The sequence below is a fragment of the Macaca thibetana genome, chromosome 17 (genome assembly GCF_024542745.1).
Source record: "Macaca thibetana thibetana isolate TM-01 chromosome 17, ASM2454274v1, whole genome shotgun sequence".
Taxonomy (NCBI): Eukaryota; Metazoa; Chordata; class Mammalia; order Primates; family Cercopithecidae; genus Macaca; species Macaca thibetana.
In genome coordinates this window covers 18,138,994-18,164,908 of record NC_065594.1, presented here as the reverse complement: position 1 = coordinate 18,164,908, position 25,915 = coordinate 18,138,994, and the positions used below count along the sequence as shown (strand labels likewise).

General features: G+C 41.2%; 1 protein-coding gene across 2 annotated transcripts in view; it reads left to right on the top strand.

Annotated features, from left to right (window-relative positions):
- LHFPL6 (LHFPL tetraspan subfamily member 6) overlaps nt 1–25,915 on the top strand; it is a 263,153-nt gene that overhangs the window by 207,815 nt on the left and 29,423 nt on the right. For both annotated transcript variants that reach the window (XM_050766146.1, XM_050766148.1), the window contains exon 3: nt 19,415–19,513. In XM_050766146.1, the coding sequence (XP_050622103.1) occupies nt 19,415–19,513 (99 nt within the window). The remainder of the gene's footprint in view (nt 1–19,414; nt 19,514–25,915) is intronic.

Below are 25,915 nucleotides of genomic sequence, written 5' to 3'. Positions count from 1 at the left end.
CTACATTCATTCTTCTAAAACTGAGCTATCCATGCACTTAAAGGGAAATGGCTCCAGATATGTGAAGCCATGGGATAAACCCAAAATATCTTCTAAGAGTATCAATTTTACTCCCTCATTTTGAGGAAAGCATTTTTATATGAGAAACAAGGCTACCCGTGGAGTAGAATGGAGAACCTCACAATAATTTTTCAATAGGTACAAGGAAAACCTGTTTCAGAGAAGTACTGACTTAAGGTGTGAGTTCCCTACTGTTTGATTTTAGGAATATTTTCATGGCAAAGTTTGAGAAGCACTAGATTAGATCATCTTGAGGCTGCCTTTCAACTATCATATTTGAGGTTTCAACCACAAACATCTGTTGTGGGCTGAACATTGCCCCCCCCCAAGTTCAAATGTTGAAGCCCTACTCCCCAGTACCTCAGAATGTGACTATGTGGAAATAGGACCTTAAGGAAGTGATTAAATTAAAAACGAGCCCTTTAAGTGGATCCTAATCTAATCTGACTGGTGTCTTTATCACAAGAGGAAATGTGGGGCGCGGTACAGTGATTCACACCTATAATCCCAACAATTTAGGAGGCTCGCAGGAGGACTGCTTGAGGCCACGAGTTTGAGACCAGCCTGGGCAACATAGCAAGACCCTATCTCTACAACACATAAAAAAAATAGCTGGGTGTGGTGGTATATGCCTGTAGTCCCAGCTATTTGGGAGGCGGAGGCCAGAGAATCGCTTTAGCCCGGTAGTTCAAGGCTGCAGTGAGCTAGGATCAGGCCACTGTACTCCAGCCTGCATGACACAGGGGGACTCCATCTCTATGAAGGAAAAAAGGAAAGAAAATTTGGACTCACAAAGAGACATTAGGGACTTCTGCTAAAAGATGAAAGACCGTGTGAGGATACAATGAGAAATGGCTCTCTGCAAGCCAAGAAGAGAGGCCTCACAAGAAACCAAACTGCCCACACCTTGATCTAGGACTTCTAAGCCTCTAGAATGAGAATAAATAAATATATACATGAATGAATGAATGCATGAATGAATGTTGTTTGAACCACCCGGTCTGTGGTGTTTTGTGATTGCAGCCTTAGCAAACAATACACGTTCCTTTTGACTACTACACAAAGGCCAACTTCCTTGGTCCAGAATTGATGACCTTCTGTGAGGGTCATTGACCTCATCCTCACCATTTAGCCACCGCTGTCCTCTACTCCCTGAATTCCTAACTCACTCTATTTTCATTTTGTGCCTGCCCATCTCCAGGCCTGTTCTCTTCACCTGAGATGACCACGTCTAACTTCTCAGAACACACTCATCCCCTAACAGCCTCCTTCCCCTCAGGTCCAGCCTAAAATGAACTGACTTATCTGGTATCTGCTGGTTTTGCTGCTAACGTGACACAAGTATAGCCTTGGCTTTGGGTTGTTTCTGCATTATTCTTCCTCTCAGATGCCAGAGTAAAGAGACCAGTTCTTCTGTGTTTCGAATGTCTCCACAGCAAGAAGTCCCATGCTTGACACAGAATCAGAGCCCACCAGCTCAGTGCGTGAAACAGAGATCAATCAGTATTGTTTTCTCTGCCAAATATATTTTAAAATGTACAGTCATTCCTTATCGTCCTTGGGGGATTGGTTCCAGGACCTTTCTTAGATACCAAAATCTGCAGATGTTCAAGTCCCTTATATAAAATGGTACCGTAGTTGCATATAACCTATACACATTTCCTGCATACATTAAATCACCTCCAGATTATTTGTAATACCTAATATAATATAAATGCAATGTAAGTAGTTGTTATAGTATATTGCTTAGGGAATAATAACAAGGAAAAGAAGTTTACTTGTTCAGTGTGGACGTAAATTTTTTCAAAGTATCTTTGATCCACAGCTGGTTGAATTCATGAATTCAGAACTCACGGATACAGAGGGCCGATTGTATCTTATAAATATATTTTACACATATATCTTTATTATATATTATATATAACTACATAAAAATACCTTAAAATATATCGCATGCTTTGATTCCTGGGTATGCAACTGATATTCAGGTTTTTGTTTGTGGAAAATTCATATGGAGATAATTAAAACATCGGGCTGAAAATGAGCATTCCTGATTTTACCTTCTGCTAGTTCTGTAATGTGAAATGCAGCATTTACTCTTATATTTTGTTTCGTTTTGAGATGGAGTTTAGCTCTTGTTGCCCAGGCTGGAGTGCAATGGGGCAATCGTGGCTCACTGCAACCTCTGCCTCCCAGGTTCAAGCGATTCTCCTGCCTTAGCCTCCCAAGTAGCTGGAATTACAGTTGCCTGCCACCACACCCTGCTAATTTTGTGTTTTTAGTAGAGACAGGGTTTCACCATGTTGGCCAGGCTGGTCTCGAAATCCTGACCTCAGGTGATCCACCTGCCTTGGCCTCACAAAGCGCTGGGATTGCAGGCATGAGCCACCGTTCCTGGCCGCTTTTACCGATTTTGGAGTCTGTTTTTATTTTTATTTTACTGTGCTGGTTATGATAATCTATTTGAAAAGATATGAGTCATTGTGATTGCTTGCGGTAGCATTTTAAATACTTCTTCCTTTTTAAAATACTTTATCATCCTAATTCAAGGTATGTTTTTATATCTTTTAATATTAAAAACCACTAAAGACAGATGTGGTGATTTAAATGGAGTCAAAGTGGGAAAAAAGTGTTGAACTGACTGGAAACAATTCTCAAGTACTTTCAAAACTTGTTTGGGACTGATGAGTACATCACAGATGGAAAAGTAAAAAGTTTCAGTTATCCTTGACATTTCAAGAGAGAAAGAAAACAGAAAGGAAAATCATGATAGCTCTCTTGAAAGAAATTGCTTCCATACTGCTGTCTGTGAGCTATTCCAGATGGCTTTACTGTTTTTTCAGTGGAAATGATGGTATTTTAAAAAGACCCGAGGAGAATAGATGAGGTTCTTCTTTCCTGATGTCCCAGAAAAACGATCAAGGGAAAAATACTTTTAAAGAATTGTTTCTTTTAAGTGAGTTGGCCACCTGTACCACCGTATTGATGGTACATATCAGCAATCTTATGATACATTCATATTTTCTAAATTTTTAGTGATGAAAAAGTTGCTGTATGAGCATAAATAGTAAAAACTATATATATCCAAAGCTGAAGTTAGTAGAAGTTAGTAGAAACCTGTTATAAATGGTTTATATATTCTATTAAAAAATATATCATATAATGTGTATATATTATATTCATAACAACAAAATAAGCTATATATAATTTGTAGATGATTATATATAAGGTTTGATACATATGTATGTGTGTGTGTGTATGTTTTATACAAACATACACAAACATAAATCTTTATAATCCTTACAACAGCTCTATGATATGTATTTTATTCCTTCTTTACTGATGAGGAAACATCCTCAAGAGAAAGGCAAGAAAGTTGCCCATGATCACAGTGCTAAAGGGGAACATAGCCACACTTCTAAGGCCACCCTTTTCATTACCATACAACATGGCAGTAGTGTTTGTGAAATTCACAGGGTGTTTGGTTTGCTGTGGCATCAAAATCAGTAGTAAAGACCTGGATTCAAGTCTGTCCTGTAGTGTGTCAAGACAAAAATCTATGCAGTTTCATGCTTTGATTTTCTTGTTTGCAAGTTAGGGATAGGTAGTATCTGCCATCAGAATATCTAGGACTTAAAGAAATGTGCTATATCAAGGCATGATATGTTTATTTTCATTAGTACTTAGGGTTTTCAATTGATACTTTCTGCATTACTGTTTTTGGATTGGATTATTTATTTATTTATTTATTTATTTATTTATTTATTTTTGAGATGGAGTCTCGCCTCTGTCTCCCAGGATGGTGTGCAGTGGCGCAATCTCGGCTCACTGCAACCTCCACCTCCCTGGTTCAGGCAATTCCTCTGCCTCAGCCTGCCCAGAAGCTGGGATTACAGGTGCAAGCCACCACACCTGGCTAATTTTTTTGTCTTTTAGTGTAGATGGGGTTTCACCATGTTGGCCAGACTGGTCTTGAACTCCTGACCTCAAGCAATCCACCCATCTCGGCCTCCCAAAGTGCTGGGATTGCAGGCATGAGCCACTGCGCCAGCCTTGGATTGGATTTTTTAAAAGCTTTTATTTGTATGGATTTAGGAGTACACGTACAGTTGTGTTCCATGGATATATGGTGTAGTGGGGAAGTCTGGTAACCATCCCCTAAATAGTGCACATTGTACCTGACAGGTAGTATTTCATCTCTCACCAGCTTCCCATTCTTTATTACATTGTAAAAGTTTGTTTCCTTTGTTTTTTCTTTTGTTTTTTAGAGACAGAGTCTCATTCTATCTCCCAGGCTGGAGTGCAGTGGTGCAGTCATAGCTCACTGCAGCCTTGAACCCCTGGGCTTAAGCAATCCTCCTGCCTCAGCTGCGTTCGTAGTTGGGACTACAGGCATGTACCGCCACGCGTGGCTAATATTTTTTCTTTTTTAAGAGAAGGAGTCTTGCTGCGTTGCCCAGGCTGGTACTTTCCTTATTTATCTGTGTAAGAGGCTTCAACTGGCTCACTGTGGCAGGACAAACGACACAGAGTCTATATAAATTTGTAGAAAGTCTTTCTTTCACTATCCAGTTCAACAAATGTAGATTTTACTACTTTTTTTAAAATGTCTGACATCCTACTTTACTGTTGGTGTGGGACTCCTGATTTACTTAAGACCCTTAGAAATATATAAGAAGGGGAATTATTTCTTACCCAAACTTTTTTTTTAAAAGTTAAGTAGAAATGAATGAAGGTAGTTGAGAGTCTGTTGGCGCTTGGGCTCTTGATGTGTTGGTTAAGGGCACTCATGGGGAGAGAGGTTTAACTCTTCCTCCTAAATATTGTTATGTTAGAACTGAAATAATTTCTGCAATAGAACTTAAGACAAGAGAGAAGCTGAAGTAGAAGCCCCAGGGAACTGATCACTCCTTTGGAAGATTTCTCTACCTGAGCTCTGCACTGTCTTGGGTAATTTTATGATATTAGTATATCAGAACTAAGGAGGGAGATATTTTCCCTCGAATAGTTTGCCCTCTCTGCGCGTGCTTCTCCTGAGTGATCTCCTATAGAACATCTTCTCTCGTCATATGCAAACATAACATGCCACTGTCTACCACACACTGGGCAATTGGTGTACGTTGCTGATGGTCACACCATCCCCAAGAGGTGCAGGTGGCTTTGTTCACACTGGCCCTGAGAGAAAGGCTAAGTTTCAAAACAAGTGACCTGCCTAAGCCACCACTCACCAGTGCAGAGCCTGGCTCCACACCAGTCGCTCTGGCTCCAAAGCTTACGGCCCTTCCTCTACAGCAGGCTCCCAATTCAGGACCCCATTTGAGTTAAAACTTGGCCATGCCCCTTTCTTTATACATTTTGGCCTTAGATAATGATTTTAAAAAAATGAATTACTATTTCTCACAGCCATATGAGAAGGTGCATTCCCCTGGGCCCCTTCTTCTCAACCCACAAGCCCACTCTTCCTTTCTTCCAAGGGAATTTGGTTACTCCCGCCCCACTAGTTCCCCACCCAATCAGCCCCTCCCCTGAGGTCATGGGATCCAGTGTCGAAGCTGTGTATTAATTAGCATGACAAACAATGTAGTTCCTCATATGATCTGCACGGAATCGGGCAACTTGGTTCCTTCGTTGTCTCCATTCAGACAGGATGCAACCCCCAAATCTGCTCCAGTTTTTGCAGGAGACAGTGTATTGCAGGAGTCTCTTCTCCAGCCACCTCTGCCTATGCACAGCTTGGCTTTCCATCCCATCACAAATGTCCCTCACATCAGCTCACCCAGAATCCCTGAGAGGTTCGCACAATGAGTGCATTCAGTAGAAAAGATGTGATTTCCCACGCCCAGAGTAAATCGCTCTACAAGCCTGCCAGGAAGGAAACTGTGAGTTAGGGCTCTAGCAGGAATCAAAGATCTGTACAGATGTCAGGGGAAGGCTTGGAGGTGGCCGGGGATGGCATTCTACTTCATGGTGCCAAGGTGTGCTGCTTGTGACACTTCAAACACATAGTATCATCCGCCCTGCAATTCCAGTGGAAGTTTTGCAAATCTCTCCCATAACACCGTGCATCCTAATGTAATGATGGTGTATTTTGTTTTCATAAAGACACTGTTATGTAAATAAAAATAAATGTTCAAAGTATTACCTCTCCCTCCTTGTAATTTCCTAAGAGGGAAGCTGCTTCTACACGCTCTGCACTGTGCTGGGATTTTAAAAGCATTTTCTCCAGTGCTGTCAATAACTCTGTAAAGAAGCACTGGTGGATCCATTTTAACATGGTTTGAATGCTTGTCCCTTCCAAATCTCATGGTGAAACGTAATCTCCTGTGTTGGAGGTGGGGCTTGATGGGAGGTGTTTGGGTCAAGGGGGCAGATCCCTCATGAAGTGCCCACCCCGTGGTAACCAGCTTTTGCTAGAGCGGGTGGTTTAAAAGAGCCTGGCAGCTGTCTTGCTTCTGTCCATCACCATGTGATACACTGGCTCCGCCTTTGCCTTCCACTGTGATTGGAAGCTTCCTGAGGCTTCACCAGCAGCAGATGCTAGTACCATGCTTCTTGTACAACCTGCAGAACCATAAGCCAAAGCCTCTTTTCTTTATAAATTTCCCAGCCTCAGTTATTCCTTTATAGCAATTCAAACAGACTAACACACATTTTATGGAAGAAACTTCTGAGGCTCAAGTTTACGAGACTTGCTTGGCCAGTATCTAGTAAGTGGCATATCCAATATTTGAATACAGCACTTTCTGACTCCTAAGCCTTCCTTCCTGACAGTTTTCCACTGGAATATTTATTTTCGTGAGGGTAACCACAGTTTACCAACATGCAATAACTAGAGTCTGGTTTGGAATTAACGTTGCATTTTCAAAGCAAGGGTGGAATGCATTCAGGGTTTGCAGTGCAAATTTACTTGTGCATTTTTCCTTTTGTTTTTTTCTGGTCAGAACTTTCCTGACAGAATATTGTTGAAGCCTAGTCCTGCTCCTGGAAGGTTTTGTGTTGAAGCGTGATGGTTATGTTCATTTTTTTTTTTTTCTTATTTAAGAGGGTCAGTGTCAGGAGTAATTCATTTTTTGCACAAAGCAACAGTGATCATTAAGAGAAAATGTGTCTACTGAAAAGTCTGCGCTGAGCGGCTTATCTGTGCTGTGACTCTTTATTTTGTTATTCTGAGGTTTGTGAAATGTCTTGTAAGGTTCTTATTGGGATTTCTGGGTCAGGTAGCTGAAGCAAGCTGATCCTATTTTAAGCTGTAGGATAGTTGTTTGAGAAATGTGAGAGACTTAAAGGTATCCATTACTCCAGATTTGTATAGAAATCACTTTCCAAGTTGATGGATCCCAATTTAGCACCATCAGGCCTTCAGGATACAGTCTTGTCGCAGTTACAGCTTTTTGGTCTAATTTTGTGTCTGTATCACAGGTCTGCATAGACTCCTGTGCCAAAGAAAGAAGAGGATGGAGTATGAATGATGACAGGAAACTGTATATACTGATGCCTGAAACTTACTAAGACAAGTACCCCCCCATCCCTAAAAAAAAGGTGGATTTATGGATTAATAGAGGAGTGGGAACATAGGTAGATAGGAGATTAAAACATTTCAAAAACCTGTTAATCATAGAACCTAAATGGTGGGTATATGGGTATTCACTCTACAGTTCTTCCAACTTTTCTGTAAGTTTGAACTTTTTCATAATACCGTGTTAGAGGGAATAAAAAGAAATGTAACAACTCTTAGCTGTAGAGATATGGTTAGTTCCAGCAAGTGTATTTGTCGTGAAGATGTGAGCAAGTGATACAGCAGAAGCTTCTGCTTCTAATTAGGTAGTGTTTTGGTTTATTTGTTTGTTTGTTTGTTTTAAACTGGTGAATACCTGTAGGTGCTAATGAAGAATCTGAAATTGGCAGGTATAATAGAATGAAATACTTGCCATTCTGAAACAGCGGTAATATCTTTATTAACATTGACATAAACAACTATAATGTGCTGCCCCCTATTAGATGCCAAGCTCTGGACCTGGCATTTTTATCAAGTCATTAATTTATATTTAATAACAGTGCTAAAGATACAGGTACCATGCTAAATGTACAGGAACCATTAGCTCTATTTTATAGAGATGAAAGACTGAGCTCAGAGAGGTCAAAGGCATGCAGCTCAGGGTCACATAGCTAGTCAAGGTTGGTATCAGAATTCAGGCCTGACATGATGGATAGCAAAGTTTGTGCAATTTCCACTCGACCCTTGAGGCTCAGTGTGTGGTTCTGGACAGCAACCTCAGCCTTATCAGGAGCTGGCTGGAAATGCAGGGCACTGGGCCTCATTCCAGAACTATAGAACCAGAACCTGCATTTTAGCAAGCTTGCCAGCGGTTTCTGTGCACATCCGTCTGAGCAGTGCTACACTGGACCGTGGTACTCTGGAAATTTGGTACTGTGTCTTTATTTTTCTCTCCATGTAACGCATGACACCTTAGGGTCTGTGAAAATGGGCATTTCTTTTGTTTTGGAGGGGTAGCTGCAGGACTAAGCGTTGTTAACTTCCTTTCCAGCAGTATCAGAGTGAAGGCAGTGAATCAAGGCTCCTACTCCTATCACAGGAGTCAAGCGCCTGAGTTTGTGTCCCAGCCCTGCCTCTGGTTATCTGTGTGATGATGGTACTTAGATCTCCCCATCAGTGTGTGACCCTGTTTCTTCATCTACCAAGTGGGTGAATCAATTCTGGCTCCACCTGCCTCACAGAAAGGCCAAAGGTGCCTTTAAAAGACAAAAAACAGCTGGGCATGGTGGCACATGCCTGTAGTTCCAGCTACTCAGGAGACCGAAGCAGGAGGATACCCAGAGCCCTGGAGCTTGAGGCTGCAGTGAGCCATGATCCTGCCACTGCACTCCAGCTTGGGCAATGGTGTGAGACCAGGTTTCTAAAAACACACAAAAAGGAAGAGAGAGAAGCATTCTCATCATGGTAGCAGTGTACTAATCCTTCACTCCTGTGAGGGTCACCCTGCTGCAGCTGTTTCACTTGTGCTTTCTGAAGCTTCTATGACTGGGCCAAGTGTTCATGGCTCACAGTTTCCAGCAATGTCCTTGCTGGGACCCTCCCTGCATTCCATCTGAGAAGAGAAGCTTCTCCAAGAGAGGAGGACTCGATGTCAGACAAAGGTATACAAAACCACACTGGCCTTAAGCAAACTCACACCGTCATTGCCTGCACGACAAGGTCTAGAGTTTAACGATAAAGACCATGCACTGACCTATTCCTGTGAAGTATTGTGTCTACCGCTTTACATACACTGTCTCATTTAATCCTTGCAACCATCTCAAGAGAGCCTGATAGGCATTTCCCCCCATTTTACAGATAAGGAAAACTGAGTCCTAAAGAAGTGAAATGGTAGAATTGAGATGCCCTTATCTACTGGGGTTGCTAAGGGCAAAGGTGGTGCTTTCAGTCAGATGTAATTTCCCAGAAAACTGTCACATATCTATTTCAAAATCTTCCCCAAATTTTCATTGTTTGAAGCAACTTTATTTTTTTCTCCCAAGGATTGCCTAGGACCCGAGGAAGAGAAAAAGTGACAAGTCACTCATGACTGAAGTTAGCTTGTGAATTTTTGCTCTGAGCTAAGGAACAAGTATTTTGGTGCATAACATATTGCACATGTCTTTTGTGTTTTCTGTCACATGAATTAGAAAAAGAAGAAGAATGAGAATCAAGGCACCACTTTGAAAAACATTTGAAGGAAACCCAAAGTATGCTCTCTTCTGCAGGATGTTTTTAGCCAAGGAATAGCCTTATTGTGATTTGTTAAAATATTTTTGATAGGTTATCAAATTTTCATAGTTCTGTTTTATATTTTAGTGTTTGAATAAGATATGCTTTCCTTGGCTAACCTTTTGATCATAACCCATTTCTCATCTTTATACCTCCATGTGCTCCTTTTTGGACAGAAGCTTTTTGTGTGCCAGCGCTCACAACCGGGGTTCTCACTCGCTGATCCCCAGGAAAGAGATTTACAGGGTTTCCAAGAGCCCATCCCTTGTCATTAGTCACAGGCAGCAGTGCGAGTCTTCCCTGTGGCTAAAGCAGTGTCAGTCTTGGACAAATGGTGACTGGAAATCTGGCTTGATCTTTGCCCCGTGCCTCCTTCCCATTTACACAGAGGGTTCAGTGCATGTGTGGCTATGGAAAGTAAGCCCAGAGATGCGATAGTGAACACTTGGGGATTTGGGAGGCATTGGAGAAGAGGGGTTAGGAGCACTGGCTCGGGGCTCAACCTGGATGTTTGTCAAATCTACCACTTGAGTAGATTTGTGAGCATAGGCCTGCTTGTGCAAGCTTCAGTTTCCTTCACCTATTAAATACGGGCAATGATTTTGTGTGTGTGAGACGGAGTCTCGCTCTGTCACCCAGGCTGGAGTGCAGTGGCGTGATCCCGGCTCACTGCAACGTCTGCCTCCTGGGTTCAAGCGATTCTCCTGCCTCAGCTTCCTGAGTAGCTGAGATTACAGGCATGCACCACCGCGCCCAGCTAGTTTTTGTATTTTTAGTAGAGACGGGGTTTCACCATATTGTCCAGGCTGGTTTTGAACTCCTGACCTGGTGATCCATGCACCTCGGCCTCCCAAAGTGCTGGGATTACAGACATGAGCCACTGTGCCCGGCCGATATATTCTATAACTACGACCCGATATCTGGACTTCAAAAACACATGTGTACAAAAACACATTTTTCTGAGGATTTTAAAGTACTAAATAAATAACATTACTACTATTTGATATTTAACAAATATTGTGAATGAGTGAGTTGGATGCAAGTAAACATAGAGTGTGTGGCCTTCCAGGACGTGTAATACTTACAAATAACTGCAATGTAAGATGGTCAGCCTCAATTAAAGGGTAGAGAGTGCATCAAAACAGCAGCTCCCAGGAGAGGCAAAACCTATAGCTCATTGCTGAGATGACCAGGAAAGGCAATGTGTTGAGGCTTCTAGACCTTAAGTGGTAGTATTTTCTGAACATTAAAGTAAGCAGTGAGAGTGTCTCAGTCAGAGAGAAGGGATTTAACTTCCAGAGATGAAAAAGCTCAAAATGTATTCAAAGAACCAGTAGTAGGTGCGGTCAGTCAGGGATCCCCAGTCAGAAATGCCTTTGAGACTGGCCAGGGCACCCAAGCAGTTAACAGGATGACCAGGACCTGGCTCCAGCCAGCCACTTGCAGGCTCTGTATTGGCATATGTTTCAATTATTCAAGAGATACAAGAAATCTGGACTTAGAGATGCTCAGTCCCACTTAGTAAAACATGATGGTGGTCAAATCCAACATGTGTCTGGTTGAACTCAGATTATGGGTGGAGAGTGCGTGACCATGGAGTGGACTTATGTCCAAGCACTGGGATCATGATAGGTGGAAAAGAGGCCTGGTCTGGGATCCAGGAGGCCCGGTATTAATCTGAGCTCTGTGTCCTTAGACAGGCTTCTTACATCCTCTGTGCCTCGGTTTCCAGAAAGCACTTTGATAGGAGGTGTGGTTTACTAGAACCCAACCAAGCCTTCTTTTTTTTTTCCTGTAGACTAAAGAATGTACTCCTTGGGTTTTCAGGGTCTGAAGAATTACACTACTGACCCCTGCTCTTGTTCCTTCCCCACCACTGTATTTGTTTTATTGTTACATTTCTTGTTCTTACATTTTGTAAAGGGGCCATTATCTAGGGATGAAAATGGACAAAACTCGTGTACATAAATTAGCATATGGAGAATTTGAGATGGAAACATGCCAGCCTCTTCCAAAGAGAAGTCCAGATAACAGGCTGCAAGATTGAGCAGCTTTCATGAGAACAGTAAAGAAAACAATTTCCCTCGGTGCTTACCACAGAAAGGAAGATAAAGGAACTGGAGGATGGATAAAAGTATCCAAAACACATAAAAGATGAATTGATGGGAAACACTGGTGTGACCACTCGAGGGGCCAAGGGTGGAAAAAGTCATTCCATTAAAAAAAAAAAAACAAACAGTGGAAAAAGAATGGAGCCACAGTCATGGAAAAAAGTGAGATCACATTTAAAAACTTGCAAGATTGGCCTGGAAAAATAAGGCTTTATGAGTTTAACATGAGGACTCTATTCTTACCACCTGTGGAGAGTAACTGGCATTGGCTGACTATAGGTTTGTTTTGCCTTCTTGGCAGGAGCTGAATTGTTATGTTAATCGTCCGCTGGCTAAGTGTTAAGTACTGTGTTTGAATAGAAAGAGTTTTGCAGAAGGGAAAATTCCCAGCCCCAGGTTCTTATTCTGACCACTGAGCTCTTTACAGACTTCAGACTTCACACACTCAAATTCAAAGAAGCAATTAGTATCATGGCCGATATTTCTAGCATTTTGTGAAATCGAACAGAGTTTCTACTAGGAGCTCTCCTGCAGGTGGTTTATGGCCAGAGTGTATCCAGGCTCAGGTTTGGGCCCAAGGGACCATTTGGAGCTAAAGAACAGACTTTCAGCACAGCAGCATTGCCCACCTTTTTAAAATTATCTATGCCAGCTCTTTTCATTCGCATTGGCTTCTCCTTAGAGGTCATTCCACTGACTTGACTCTTAAAATATTGTAATTGTCCTTGAACAGGGTGAGCCCCAAAACCTCAGGGCACTCAGGATGAAATGGTGTAGCAGTCAATGCATTATTAAAATGAACTTTTCCAAATTTAAGAATTATCAAGTCATCTGTTGGATTATTGCTTTTTCTTTTTTAGGAGGCAGCATCTCTGTACAATCCTAAAACCTCTTTAAAAACGATCTTCCTCGTGGCCTTTTGCCTCTAGATTGCTGATTGCAGCAAGCTGCTGGTAGAAACTAAAGATTGAACTAATTTGCAGTAATTTGTGATTGACTTATGACCCCTTAAAAGTTGCAAATCTTTGGGGTTGCAGAAATAGATTGCCTCTTAATTGCAAATGAGCTTGTAGCGGCACATGATCTCACACCTCTTCCTGCAACCCACCTTGATTCCCACCTTCCTCAGGTTGCTGACTTGCTTCACAACATCTTCCCTCACTTTCACTCCTATGCACAAATTTCCAAAAGGTGTGATACTGTGACTTTTTTTTATGTTGTCTTTTATGGCAGTGACAAAGGAATTTGATTGAAATTAAGCCCATGTGGTAACCACAAGGTTTAGAAGTTTAATAAAGAAAACCCATGCAAATAATATTAAAGCTTGTAAGCTAGAGATTCTAACTGAGCCACTTACAGAAGCAAGTTAGGCAACTAGAGGTCTTAAAATCTGTCAGGTCACTAAGACATCATTTGAGCAATTACTTCAAATTCCAGAAAATTTTCTGGGCTCCATTTCTGCATACCGTATGATACCGAAGTGGTATCTAATTCAGGGATTTCTAAACGGTGCTTCCAACAAACACTGATTTCCACAACGCGGGCTAAGATTTAACACTGCTGGAACAGAACAATGGCAAATTTCTTCCATTAAAAAGATGTTCTCAGTTTTACATTTAATTGCTTCTACTTTACTTTGCAAAATAGTACTTCAGTATAGACAACAAAATGCTAGTTGACTTCAGTCCTCTCCCAAAAGGCAGTTAGTTAACATTCGAAGTATCCTTTTCAGAAATCTACATTTCAGGAGAGGTTAGTTAGCCTGTTCCATTTCCTAACCAAAGACCATACCACAGACATGCTTAAAGGCCAAGCTTTAGAATATCACGATCTATACTTGCCCCAGAAGTTTAATAATTAGCATAAATTGTGTTTAGAGATAATTTTTAATTAAGGAAATGGATGATGTTCAAGAAATACGGTGGGGTGTTAAGACCAGTATTGGCTCTTCTGCCCTTGTGTGAGTGGGCATGTACCGGAGTTTGACTGATAAGAGAAATAACTCTAGATATTACCAGCAGGAAGGGATGTAGCCCAGAGATTTAACATTTTTTGTAGACCTACTAAGAGGTCTGAGAAAGTGAAGGTCAGAGAAGCTGCTTTGAAGAATTCAGGAAATCAGGAAGTGCTGGGATCAACAGAAGCTACAGCTGATAATCCACCCTTAGAGGGTGATGAGGAGGGGGACACCTGGAAATCACTCCCAAAATGTCACTGTCTGTCTGCAGAAAGGCTTGCCCCTGGCTGCAGGTGTGAATGTGGAATACCAGTTTATCCCTTTTATCTTCTATATTCCACATGAGAGCTTCTTATTGACACAGTATGACCCAGAACTCCCACTAGTGTATGAAATATAGTTTCCTGGCCTCTAGCCCTACCTAAAAGGAAGAATTTTAAAGAGCAGTGATTTTGATTGTTAACAAGCACTATTAGGCTTAAGGCCTAAGAATCTGACAAGTCCAGCATTCTTTTAAAATGTGTCTTATATCTAGCACAGCCATCCTCCAGTAGAACTACAGTTATGGAAATGGTCTGATTTACGCTGTCCAATATGGTAGCCACTAGTGCCAAGTGGCTGTCAAGCACTTGAAATGTAGTTGGTGCAACTGAGGGATTGAATTTTTGAGTTGTATTTAATCTTAATTGACTTACATTTAAACTTAAGGGGCTACCTGCGGCTATTGGCTACTGCTTGGGGCAGTCCAGGTTTAGCTCTCTTTGGACCTGTGCTCCCTCTCCACTTCCATTTAATGGAAAATATTGTGGCCTGATCTGACTTAAAGTTTCCCTGAGCTGTCTCATAGTTGTCTATTGTGTGTTGAAAATTTCATGTGAGGTCCTTGTTGCAATGACTACATGATGGAGTTGTGTTGGTCATGGGGGCAGGTCACTGGATTTCACTGAGCTTACAGAATTGGTCTTCTGACTCTTTTTGGTGCCAGCTTACTAATAAACATTTGTTGCATATTTGGCCAAATATGATCTCAAACTCCCTTTTACCATAACATACAGTGGTAGCAAGTTAGTGGGGAGGCCACCGAAATGTCTACCTACATATCCTAATAATTGCGATAGCCAATTAGCCTGATCATATGGTTTGTAACATACATTTTTCTCCCAGAAATCTTTCTCAAATTTTTGGAGTCTGCAGTTTCTTTCCTGCTAGCAAATACTAGCAGATGACAAAACAAGAACTACATAAATATTAATATAAAAATTCAGATAAGCTAGTTGCCCTCCACTGAATAACTTTTTCAAAATGTGAGCATATGTTCATGGTGTATTTTAAAAATTCATACATGTACCACAAATTTCCTGTGTATAAAATTGTTCCTAATTTATATGGTTGAATCTACATTTCAAAGTAATGTGGCTGGGTGCAGTGGCTCACACCTGTAATCCCAGTAGTTTGGGAGGCTGAGGCAGGCAGATCATGAGGTCAGGAGTTCAAGACCAGCCTCACCAACATGGTGAAACCCCGTCTCTACTAAAAATACAAAAATCAGATGGGCGTGGGGGCACGCGCCTGTAATCCCAGCTACCCAAGAGGCTGAGGCAGGAGAATCGCTTGAATCCGGGAGTGAACCAAGATCGTGCCACTGCACTCCAGCCTGTGAAACTCAAGACTCCATCTCAAAAAAACAAAACATAACAAACAAAAGAAAACCAAAGTAACCCACCCTAGGTTTGGCTGCTTGCTAGTAGAAAGCCAGACAGAACACAAGAGGCAAAGTTTGGTGGGAGGAAAAGCAGGTTTAATTGGATAACCAGCAACCTGAGAAGATGGCAATCTAGTGTTCTAAACACCATTTACATTTTAAAATTTACCATAGGGCCTTTAAAGGGAAACTTGGTGTAGGAGACATTCAGGAGTAGTGCAGGGTACATGGTCTGTGTATCTTGTTCTCGTTAAATTGAACTAAACATGGCCTGAGAAAACCTCCATACTTCCGTACGTAAGTTCTTGAGGATGAACCATAACCTGGCTTAGTAGGTAGACTTAGTAGAAAACCTAATTTAGGAGTGTGCTTCTGTAACAATAGCTGCATCTCAGCCAATCCCAGCAGCCATACTTCAACAACGCATATGCTGCTGATTGTTCAAACCATGTTCAGATAAGTCAAACACCAAGCTGTGACCAGTCCATCTGTTTCTGTACCTCACTTCTGTTTTCTGTATGTCACTTTCCTTTTTTTGTCTATAAATTTGCTCTGACCATAAGGTATCCCTGGAGCCTCTCTGAATTTGCCATGATTCTGGAGGCTGCCTGATTTGTGAATTTTTTTAACCCTTACTCAATTAAACTCTGTTAAATTTTATTTTCACATTCTGACGGCCATCTTGGGTAACTGCCTGTCCGGAAGTCTGGTTGGCATTATCTTGACTTTGATGATGGTGGGCTAGTGGTGGACTCTTCCTAAGTGGGAGGATTCTGCCATGGGGCTCCAGCCTGGTTTGTTTCAAGAGCAAGAGCATAATGAGATAAGCATGCATTGTTGGAGGAGAGTGTCTAGAGAGGGAAGGAATGAAGGGGTGAGAGGGGAGAGAAGGAAGAAAAAGAAAGTAGATGATTTTTAAAACCAAGGTCCCTGGTTACAGTATCACCAAAACAGCCCAGAATTCCACAAAAGACTCTGCCAAGTGTTCTGCCCCTTGGAGAGCCCCTGTTCTAAGTGTTCCTTCCATATGTAAGCTCCTTTCTATTTAGTGTCCCAAAGTGACTAGCATAAGACTGGGCCAAACTAGGTGTTTTCATGACTTCATGGCACATAGTTTTTACTTGTAATGAAAAGAATGTTAGCAAATAAAACTGTTTTTCATTTAGTTGTCTATCAGGTAAGGAGGAGATTACTGATAGCTTAAATCAGAAGTTTCCAACCTGTTTTTCACCAGGGACCAGTTTCATGGAAGACAATTTTTCCATGGACTGAATGGAGGAGGATGGTTTCAGGATGATTCAAGCACATTACATTTAGTGTACGCTTCATTTCTATTATTACATTGTGATTATATAATGAAATAATTTTACAACTCACCATAAGGTAGAATCAGTGGGAGCCCTGGGCCTATTTTCCTGCAACTAGACAGTCCCATCTGAGGGTGATGGGAGACAGTGACAGATCATCAGACATTAGATTCTCATAAGGAGAGTGCAACCTGGATCCCCTGCATGCACATTTCACAATAGGGTTCGTGCTCCTATAAGAATCTAATGCTAGGCTGGGCACAGTGGTTCTGTCATCCCAGCACTTTAGGAGGCTGAGGCGGGCGGATCACCTGTGGTCAGGAGTTCTAGATGAGCCTGGCCAACATGGTGAAACCCCGTCTCTACTAAAAATACAAAAATTAGCTGGGTACAGTGGCAGGCACCTGTAATCCCAGCTACTCAGGAGGCAGAGGTTGCAGTGAGCTGAGGTCACACCACTGCACTCCAGCCTGGGTGACAGTGCGGGACTCCGTCTCAAAAAAAAAAAAAAAAAAAGAACTGATGCCACTGCAAATCTGACAGGAGGCAGAGCTCAGGTGGTAATGTGAGCAATGGAGAACGGCTGTAAATACATATGAAGCTTTACTTGCTTGCCTGCTGCTCACCTCCTGCTCTGTGGCCCAGTTCCTAACAGACCGTGGACCCATACTGGTTCATGGCTCAGGGGTTGGGGCCCCCTGGCTTAAATGTTACTATTTTTCATTTTTCTTGCACTTAAATACTTTTTGTCCAGATGCCTTTCTGTATTTGTCATCCTTAAAAAAAAATTGCTCACAGGATCTTCTCAGAAACTGGTGCTTCCTATTAAGACCTGAGTATCACAGACATGATACCTCATTGTTTATTAAACATTCATGGAATTCAGTTTACACAAAGCTTGGCATCCTCATTCATAATTTCTTTACTTAATGGTGCCTAAAACGAGTTTGGAGTTGTCTTTAGAATGCTATACATTCTATCCTAAGGGAAAAAGCCTAAGGAACTTGGCCACTAGGATATTTTGCCTCATCAGCAAAAGATTGTATAACTGCTTTCTAGATTATTCTTCAGCTTCAACATAATTCATATTTATGCAGTTGCATATAGGACATCCTGGGACTAGTGATTCACAGTTTCAATGATTCTTTTAGCACTCCCACAAGTAGATGGCCCTCTGCATTGCATATAGAAGGCCCTTCATGTCGACCAAGGGGCAGACTGGGGAAAGCATTACCAGGGTAGGAAACGTATCAGGATGGGTGTGGGGGTGAGGGAGGCCTTTCCTTAGAGCTCCACAGAGTGGTTGAGGACAGGGATGGAAAGCAGCTTGCTCTCCCTTAGTTACCTGTGAGGAAGCAGATTATTTGTACGGATTACTACTGCTCAATTTATCCACCAGGGGTGATGGGGGTGGGGAAGAAAAGGAAAAAAGAAGGCCGGGAAGGGACGTGGTGCAGAAATATTGAAGACCTCCTCTCGTAGATACATTCTAGGCCCTGCCATCCTCCTCCACATTACCATATTAATAGATTTTCTCATTTAGGGGTCTCTCTCGTTCAGCACCTGATAAGCCACTTCCCCCACATTAGACTACCTATCTGTTGGTCCTATGGGTTCAGCACATTTGTGGTACTCACAGGTGTTGATAACACCTGTGATTGACACAACAAGATCTCACTTTCAGATTAGCACACAAATTCAAATAGTGAGTGCTTAAATCTCATTTAGCTTCTTGTAAAACCGTATGAGGCTTTGATGCAAACTAAAGACTCACCAATTGAAAGCTGTCAGCTCAGAGAGTGCTGCCAGGATAACTTAATTTATATTAAGGTAAAACCGTCACTTTCTTCAGTTTAGTCATCAAAATTTTTGGTTTTAGCTGCAAGGGGTACTTAGATTATAATAAATGTCTGTCAGATGGGTGGATGCTCAGTGATTCTCCACATCGCACAGTAATGGGCAGGACAGTTCAGAGGTTTGAGGTTTGATGAATGTGCTGAGGCCATTCATGAAACTCTATGTTCTTTCTGCCCCTGGCAAAATTTGACAACACTGAAACACTCTATTTTGAGCCTTAAATAGGAAACAAAAATCTAATGAATAATGAATGATGAATTTAGAATAATGAATAAGAAATTATAACCTATTAGGAACTTTTGCTTGCTCTTGAAATACTTGTTTGCATGGATTAATGGTGGAATTGGTTGGCTTTTTACAAGAATGATTAAAAAAGCTTCTGAATTGTATTTCCTAAACAGGATTTGCAAGGCTTTTAATGCTTTAAAAGGCAAAGTTGGACCCAAACTGAGCTGTCAAGTTTTTTTTTCTTTTAAGCTGACTTGAAATTGTTGTTGGAGTCAAACTGACCTTAGATTGCTTAAAAGAGTTGTGGCTGGTGCTGTCCAAAAAGCAGACGCTACAGTCTTGTTATATTGCTAAATATTGATCCCACCACCTTTATCTAGTGATGCAGAGAAGCACTGGTAAAGCCCTCTTCTTATCTCTTTGCAGGCTTGTTGATTGGTGCTGGCTGTGCTCTCTACCCCTTGGGCTGGGACAGTGAGGAAGTCCGGCAGACTTGTGGCTACACTTCTGGCCAGTTTGACCTGGGTAAGCTCTCTTCATGGATGGCACTCCTTTTAGAAAAAGAACCTTATCTGATGTTTCATAGAAGCAGAAAGTGGAAAGGGGACAGATGAGAAAACCCTATCTGGGTATTACAGCCAGCAAGTCACGTGTAACAGTATAAATGTATCCATTTATTTAGTGAAGAGCTATTGATAATCTACTGTTTGCTTAGTGCTATGATGAGTATGATAGATGCAAAGATAAGAAATGGCCCCTGTCCTGAAGAGTTTATACTCACTGATTACTTCATTTTTCAAAATCATGTATTTTTTACCCATTGCATGGGCTAAAAATAATTCTGTAGAATTTGCAGTGTGAGAAGAGGCGGCAACAAAACAGTCAAGGAAATGATAATACAAGCTAAGCAATTCAAAGCAATTTCACATCAGTGGTCTAATAAGGCCACTTTGTCAAAGAGGTGAGAATGGAGTTCGGTCTTGAACAAAGTGCTACATACGGATTATCAGGATTAGGTGGAAGCACCTTGCAGGTGAGGAATACAGTACACCAAAGGCACAAGGAAAGAATGGGAAAAGCTCATTGGGAGACCGCAGGGATTCCAGCAACAGAAAGTCGGGTGCCACTCTGATAAATGTGATGATTGGGTGAGAGTTTGCATATTAATAAAGGGCTCTTAACTCACAAATTTGTTTTTCTGCAGACTAATAAGAAAATTTCAGGTAGTTTTCACTTGTAACCATACTTACTTATGTTGCACTCTATAAAATATTTTGCAGAATATTCCATGGTTTGCATCATTTTAATTTGTAATAATTGGGTAATATTTCACTTGCTTGATAAACCTCCATTTACTTAACCATGTTCTTATTTCTTTCTAGCTGGGCATTTAGTCTATTTCAGTGTCTGTTGTTTTAAGACATGTTATGACGAGTAGTTTAATGAATATAAGTGCTTTTCCTACTGAATATTTTCTTAGAATCTTTTTCTAGAGTTGGTATTACTAGATCAAAGAATATGAACCCATAAAACACTTAGCATTGTATGGGAAAAGAAATGCATTTCTATTCCCCATTGCTAGATTCAAACCTAAGGCTCTTATAGCAAATGGCAGATTAACAAGAGAAAAGCATACAAATTTATTTAAAATAAAAATGTCATGACACGGGACCCCTCATAAAGAAATGAAGACTTGGAGAAGCAGGTAAACCTGTATACTTTTTATGCTAGTTTTAATGAAGAAGTGGATTGTTGTGGAGAAGTCTGACTGGACAAACAGGGTATTATCTAGTGGTAATAAACTATAGAACTTAGCAAGACCTGTTTGTTCAGACTCCTCTCTGTGTCCTTGTATTGCCGGAAGTAGGAATATTCCTCTCTTTTGGGTATAGTGAGAGCATCTCTCCAATGATGGTCTTATGATCTGCTTCAGAAGAAGGTCAGATCATCCTTTCTAGGTTTTATGACCTGCTTTGGGAGAGAAAGGCAGCAGGGGAATGTGAGGGAGACTTTCCTGCTTCTGCTGCTTTCTCAAATGCCAAGGTGCTGCATTTTAGGGTAGCATGTCCTGAAGCCCATCACTATCAAGTGATAGCAAATATATTTTCCCCTACTATATGGATGGACAGACTGAGATTCTGATAATTAGTACATAGTCAGTTACTAACTTAGACAGCTACTTTTTACATTAAATATTTTAAGTAGAAAAATTGTGAGGGAATTGGTCTAATAGCAGTATTACTATATTCCAAATATTAATTTTAAATTATGTTAGAACGTCTATGAAAAAAACTTCTGTTGGATTCTGAGAAAAAGGGACAGAAAAAAGTATCAAAGGTCTGTGAATTTGAAAATGAAAAAATGAAGCAATTTTTATTTGATTTCATGGATGACAACCGCCCTACTTCTGTCGAATATAATACTGGCTCTTCTGGTACAGAAGACTGTTCTAAATACCACCTAATTTGCATGGATAAAACAAATAAGAGATTTCCTTTTACCATTCTTCCCTCTTTGATGACAAGGCTTTCCTAAATCTGGTTTAGTTTGGGATTGCCATAAATGTAGAGAAGGGGAAAAAATGCTGAAATGCTGGCGTGCAAAGCTGACTGCCAACTGTTTTTTTGGAAAGCAAACTGTGTCTAGGGGAGATATTTTAAAACAGTGCTTGGCATTTTTCTTTCCCTGGTGTTTGAGGCATTCTTGGCTGTTCAACACAGGCCTCAACTTGATTATGATCCTGTGTGTGCTGACCTGTTGTTATCGTGTATTGCTATATTAATTAGCAGATTATAATGAAGTTCAGGTCCTGTTATTGCAATTTTCATTACTGCACCTCAGTATTTTGTATGTCCCCAGCATTACAGAATAAAACTTTGAATGTCAAACTGAACGTTGAAAAATACTTGTCTCTTGCCGGGCGCGGCGGCTCAAGCCTGTAATCCCAGCACTTTGGGAGGCCGAGACGGGCGGATCACGAGGTCAGGAGATCAAGACCATCCTGGCTAACACGGTGAAACCCCGTCTCTACTAAAAAATACAAAAAACTAGCCAGGCGAGGTGGCGGGCGCCTGTAGTCCCAGCTACTTGGGAGGCTGAGGCAGGAGAATGGCGTAAACCCGGGAGGCGGAGCTTGCAGTGAGCTGAGATTCGGCCACTGCACTCCAGCCTAGGCGGCAGAGCGAGACTCCGTCTCAAAAAAAAAAAAAGAAAGAAAGAAAGAAAGAAAAATACTTGCCTCTTTACTAGTGGTAATAGTTTTTTAATGTTAGTATACACTCTAAAACCACTCTGGCAATTTAAAACACTATAAAGGTGTTTTCATTTCTGATCATGTGTTTCTAAATTTCCTTAGATTGGTTGATAAGAAAAAAAAAAAAAAAACTGGCATCATCCACAGATAAAATGAGTTCTAGGTCCACTGCGAAAGTTTTTTGGGGTTTATCAAGGTCTGTTTCTCTAGGTTACTGTTATCTTTTTTGATTCTGTTATCTATTTTTTGAAAAGATAGACCTAAAGAGAAAGTGTGGCATAGAGTTATCTCCTCTAGCCCATCCCACTTCACTTTCCTTTTTTTTCTTTCTTTTTTTTTTTTTTTTTTTTTTTGAGACAAAGTCTCACTCTCTCGCCCAGGCTGGAGTGCAGTGGAGAGATCTCAGCTCACTGCAACCTGCGCCTCCCAAGTTAAGCGATTCCCGTGCCTCAGCCTCCTGAGTAGCTGGGATTACAGGCACCCACCACCAGGCCCAGCTAATTTTTGTATTTTTAGTAGACATGGGGTTTCACCATGTTGGCCAGGCTGGTCTCGAACCCCTAACCTCAAGTGATCCGCCCCACTCAGCCTCCCAAAGTGCTGGGATTATGGGCATGAGCCACCCTGCCTAGCCCATCCCACTACACTCTTTATGCTTTCTACCTTTTAAAAATCGTTACTGTTCCCCTGAACGCTGATGAAAGTTGAGCCCCAGTGACTTAGTGAAGTCACAAATTAATGAAGTTAGATAGGGAGGGTCCCTGCTGAGCTTCAGCGTGAGGTCGTGAGTGAACATTCTTGGTTAAGATGGCTCCAGCAAACACGCTGCTTGCCTCTGCCACACCTTGCCTCAAGGATTCTGAGAATCCAAGTTTGTTTCTCCCTCTTCGCAAAGGAGACAGCACGTAGACACTTCTTCCTCCCAAGGGTTGTGAAATAATGTTACTAAAGCTCATGCCTTTCCTATTGCGGAATACGTGTCTCTTTTTTGGCGTGCTGTTTTTGATATGTTGTTACTCTCTGATCTGGAGCATCCTGAAGGAAATAATTGCTTTTGCTCCTACATAGAAGATTATTTAAATAGTGCATTTATCTCAATGAGTCAGCCAACAAATATTTATGGAGTGCTTATAATGTACCAGCCCATGGGCTAGGTGCTGGGGATGTGGCATCAGCAATGAGTAAAAAATGACACTATTCACTGCCCTCAGGAAACTTAAATTAGCAAGGGAGGCAGATGTTCAAAAAGATAATACAAATGTGAAATATGTTAGAAAGGAAAAGTGTTGGGTGCTAGAATGGAACTTGTGGTTGACTTGCGACATTATTCCACACTAGTTGGTGCGTCTAAACCAGAGCTTGGCAAACACTTCTATAAAGGGTCAGATAATATCTTCAGCTTTGTGAGTTATATAGTCTCTATTGCAGCTACTTAACTCTGCAGAAAAGATAGATGTCCCCAATAGAAGTTTATTTTTATTTTATTTTTTATAATTTCAACTTTTATTTTAGATTCAGTGGGTACATGTGCAAGTTTACTACATGAGTATATTGCTTGATGCTGAGATTTGGGGTACGATTGATCTCATCACCCAGGTAATGAGCATAATGCCGAAGAGTTAGTTTTCAACCCTTACCCTGGTCTGTCCCTCCCCTCATAGTAGTCCCCAGTGTCTATTGTTGCCATATATATGTCCATGAGTACATAGTGTTTAGCTCCCACTTATTAATACAAACAAGAACATGCAGTATTTGGTTTTCTGGTTTTATATTTACTCACTTAGGTTAATGGCTTCCAGTTGTATCCATGTTGCTGCAAAGGACATTATTTCATTCCTTTTTATGGCTGTGTAGTATTCCATGGTATAGAATACTACATTTTCTTTATCCTGTCCACCATTGATGGACACTCAGATTGATTCTATGTCCTTGCTATTGTGAAGAGTACTTTGATGAACATATGGGGTACATGAATCTTTTTGGTGGAATGATTTATTTTCTTTTGTGTGTGTGTATATATATATATATCTCCAGTAATGGGATTGTTGGGTCGAATGGTAGTTTTTTTTTTTTTTTTTTTTTTTTTTTTTTTTAAGTTCTTTGAGAAATCTTCAAACTGCTTTCCACAGCGGCTGAATTAATTTACATTCTCACCAAAAGTGTATAAGCATTCTTTTTTCTCCATAGCCCCGCCAGCATCTGTTGTTTTCTGACGTTTTAATAATACCTCTTCTGACTGGTGTGACAGGGTGTATCTCCTTGTGGTTTTCCATTTCTTTGATAATTAGTGAGGTTGAACATTTTCTCATGTTTATTAGCTGCTTGCCAATTAAACTTTATTTGCAAAAACAAGCAGTGGAGCCACAGTTTGACAATCCCTGATCTCAGACAAAGCATACCTCTGGTATGCCAGAAATGGTTACATTTCTCAGCTGTGTTCATTTATTGATCCTTGCAGCTCTCAGGGCAACTGGTCAGGACCCAGGACAACTGAAGACTCTGCACTGAGCAGCTCTATCCAATTACCCTAATACCCTGTGTATATACTACAGTTTTCTTGTTGGGCGGCAGTAGGAAAGAAGGTGGTAAGCACTGTGCCTCAGCCTTGGTCACCCCACCCCTGACACTGGCATGGAAAGCGAAGGCTTAGGCTCATTTGGATCAGTGAGTCTAGAGGCATCTTGGGGAAGAAGGGACCCTATGCGTAAGGGAGAGGCCACACATTCCTGGCTCTCCCTCCTCTGGAAACCCCCTCTGACAATGGGGACCTGCAGGAGTAAGCAGCCTGCAGGGGTAGAGGTGGGCAGAAAAACTAGTCTGTGGAGCAGTCATCCCTGCAGCTGGCCTTCCCTAAGAACGACCAGCCTCACTGACACACAGTAATTTATTTCCATATTGGGTGATGTTTGAGGCCCGTTTACTCTTGCAACTGAAAGTAGTTGGACTTGTATTTAGTTGCTATCTCATATTTCAAGGGCACCTGACCTCACCTGGGAGCTTCCTCAGGAAGTATTGTACAGGCAGAGCTCTCAGCCCTTGGAGGATTTAGGTAGGTAAAGGGTTTGAGTCCGTGTATGGTTTGGGGTGACACGGAGAGGTAGGTTGCAGAGAGGGCAGGAGGAAAAGTCAGGAAAGAGGCTACTTTATGTACTGCTTCCCTGTTTGGACAGGTTTTAATTCCAAGTATCAGCCATGGTACAAAATAATACTTTATTTAATTTAAGAGAGCAGGAAGAGCCTCCCAAGGTCAGAACATTTCAACTGGGTTCAAAAATGTAAGTAATAGTTAGGCAAGAAGGATTTCATAAAAACCTCACATATGTAGTTGTAGTATAATGTGTAGGAATCTGAACAAAACCTGCTTTAAAAAAATATCTCTTTTCCTTAGAAAGGAGAATTGGAGAGAATTTTTTTATATGCCTTAAAAACAATTTTATAATCCTATTGATTGTTTCTTCAGCATTTTTATATTTTATTACATGCAGGGCTCTGAAGCAATCTTGCAAAAGTATTCACTTTCACAAATCAAAGACTGTTACTCTGCTTACTTTTGGATCACACTAATTGATGAAGCAGCAAGGAGTAGGTGTGAATCCACACATTTTTTAAAACAGAGAAACAAGAGTTCAGACAGGCTGCATAATTCTTTCATTTGTGGTTTAAACGAGTATCCC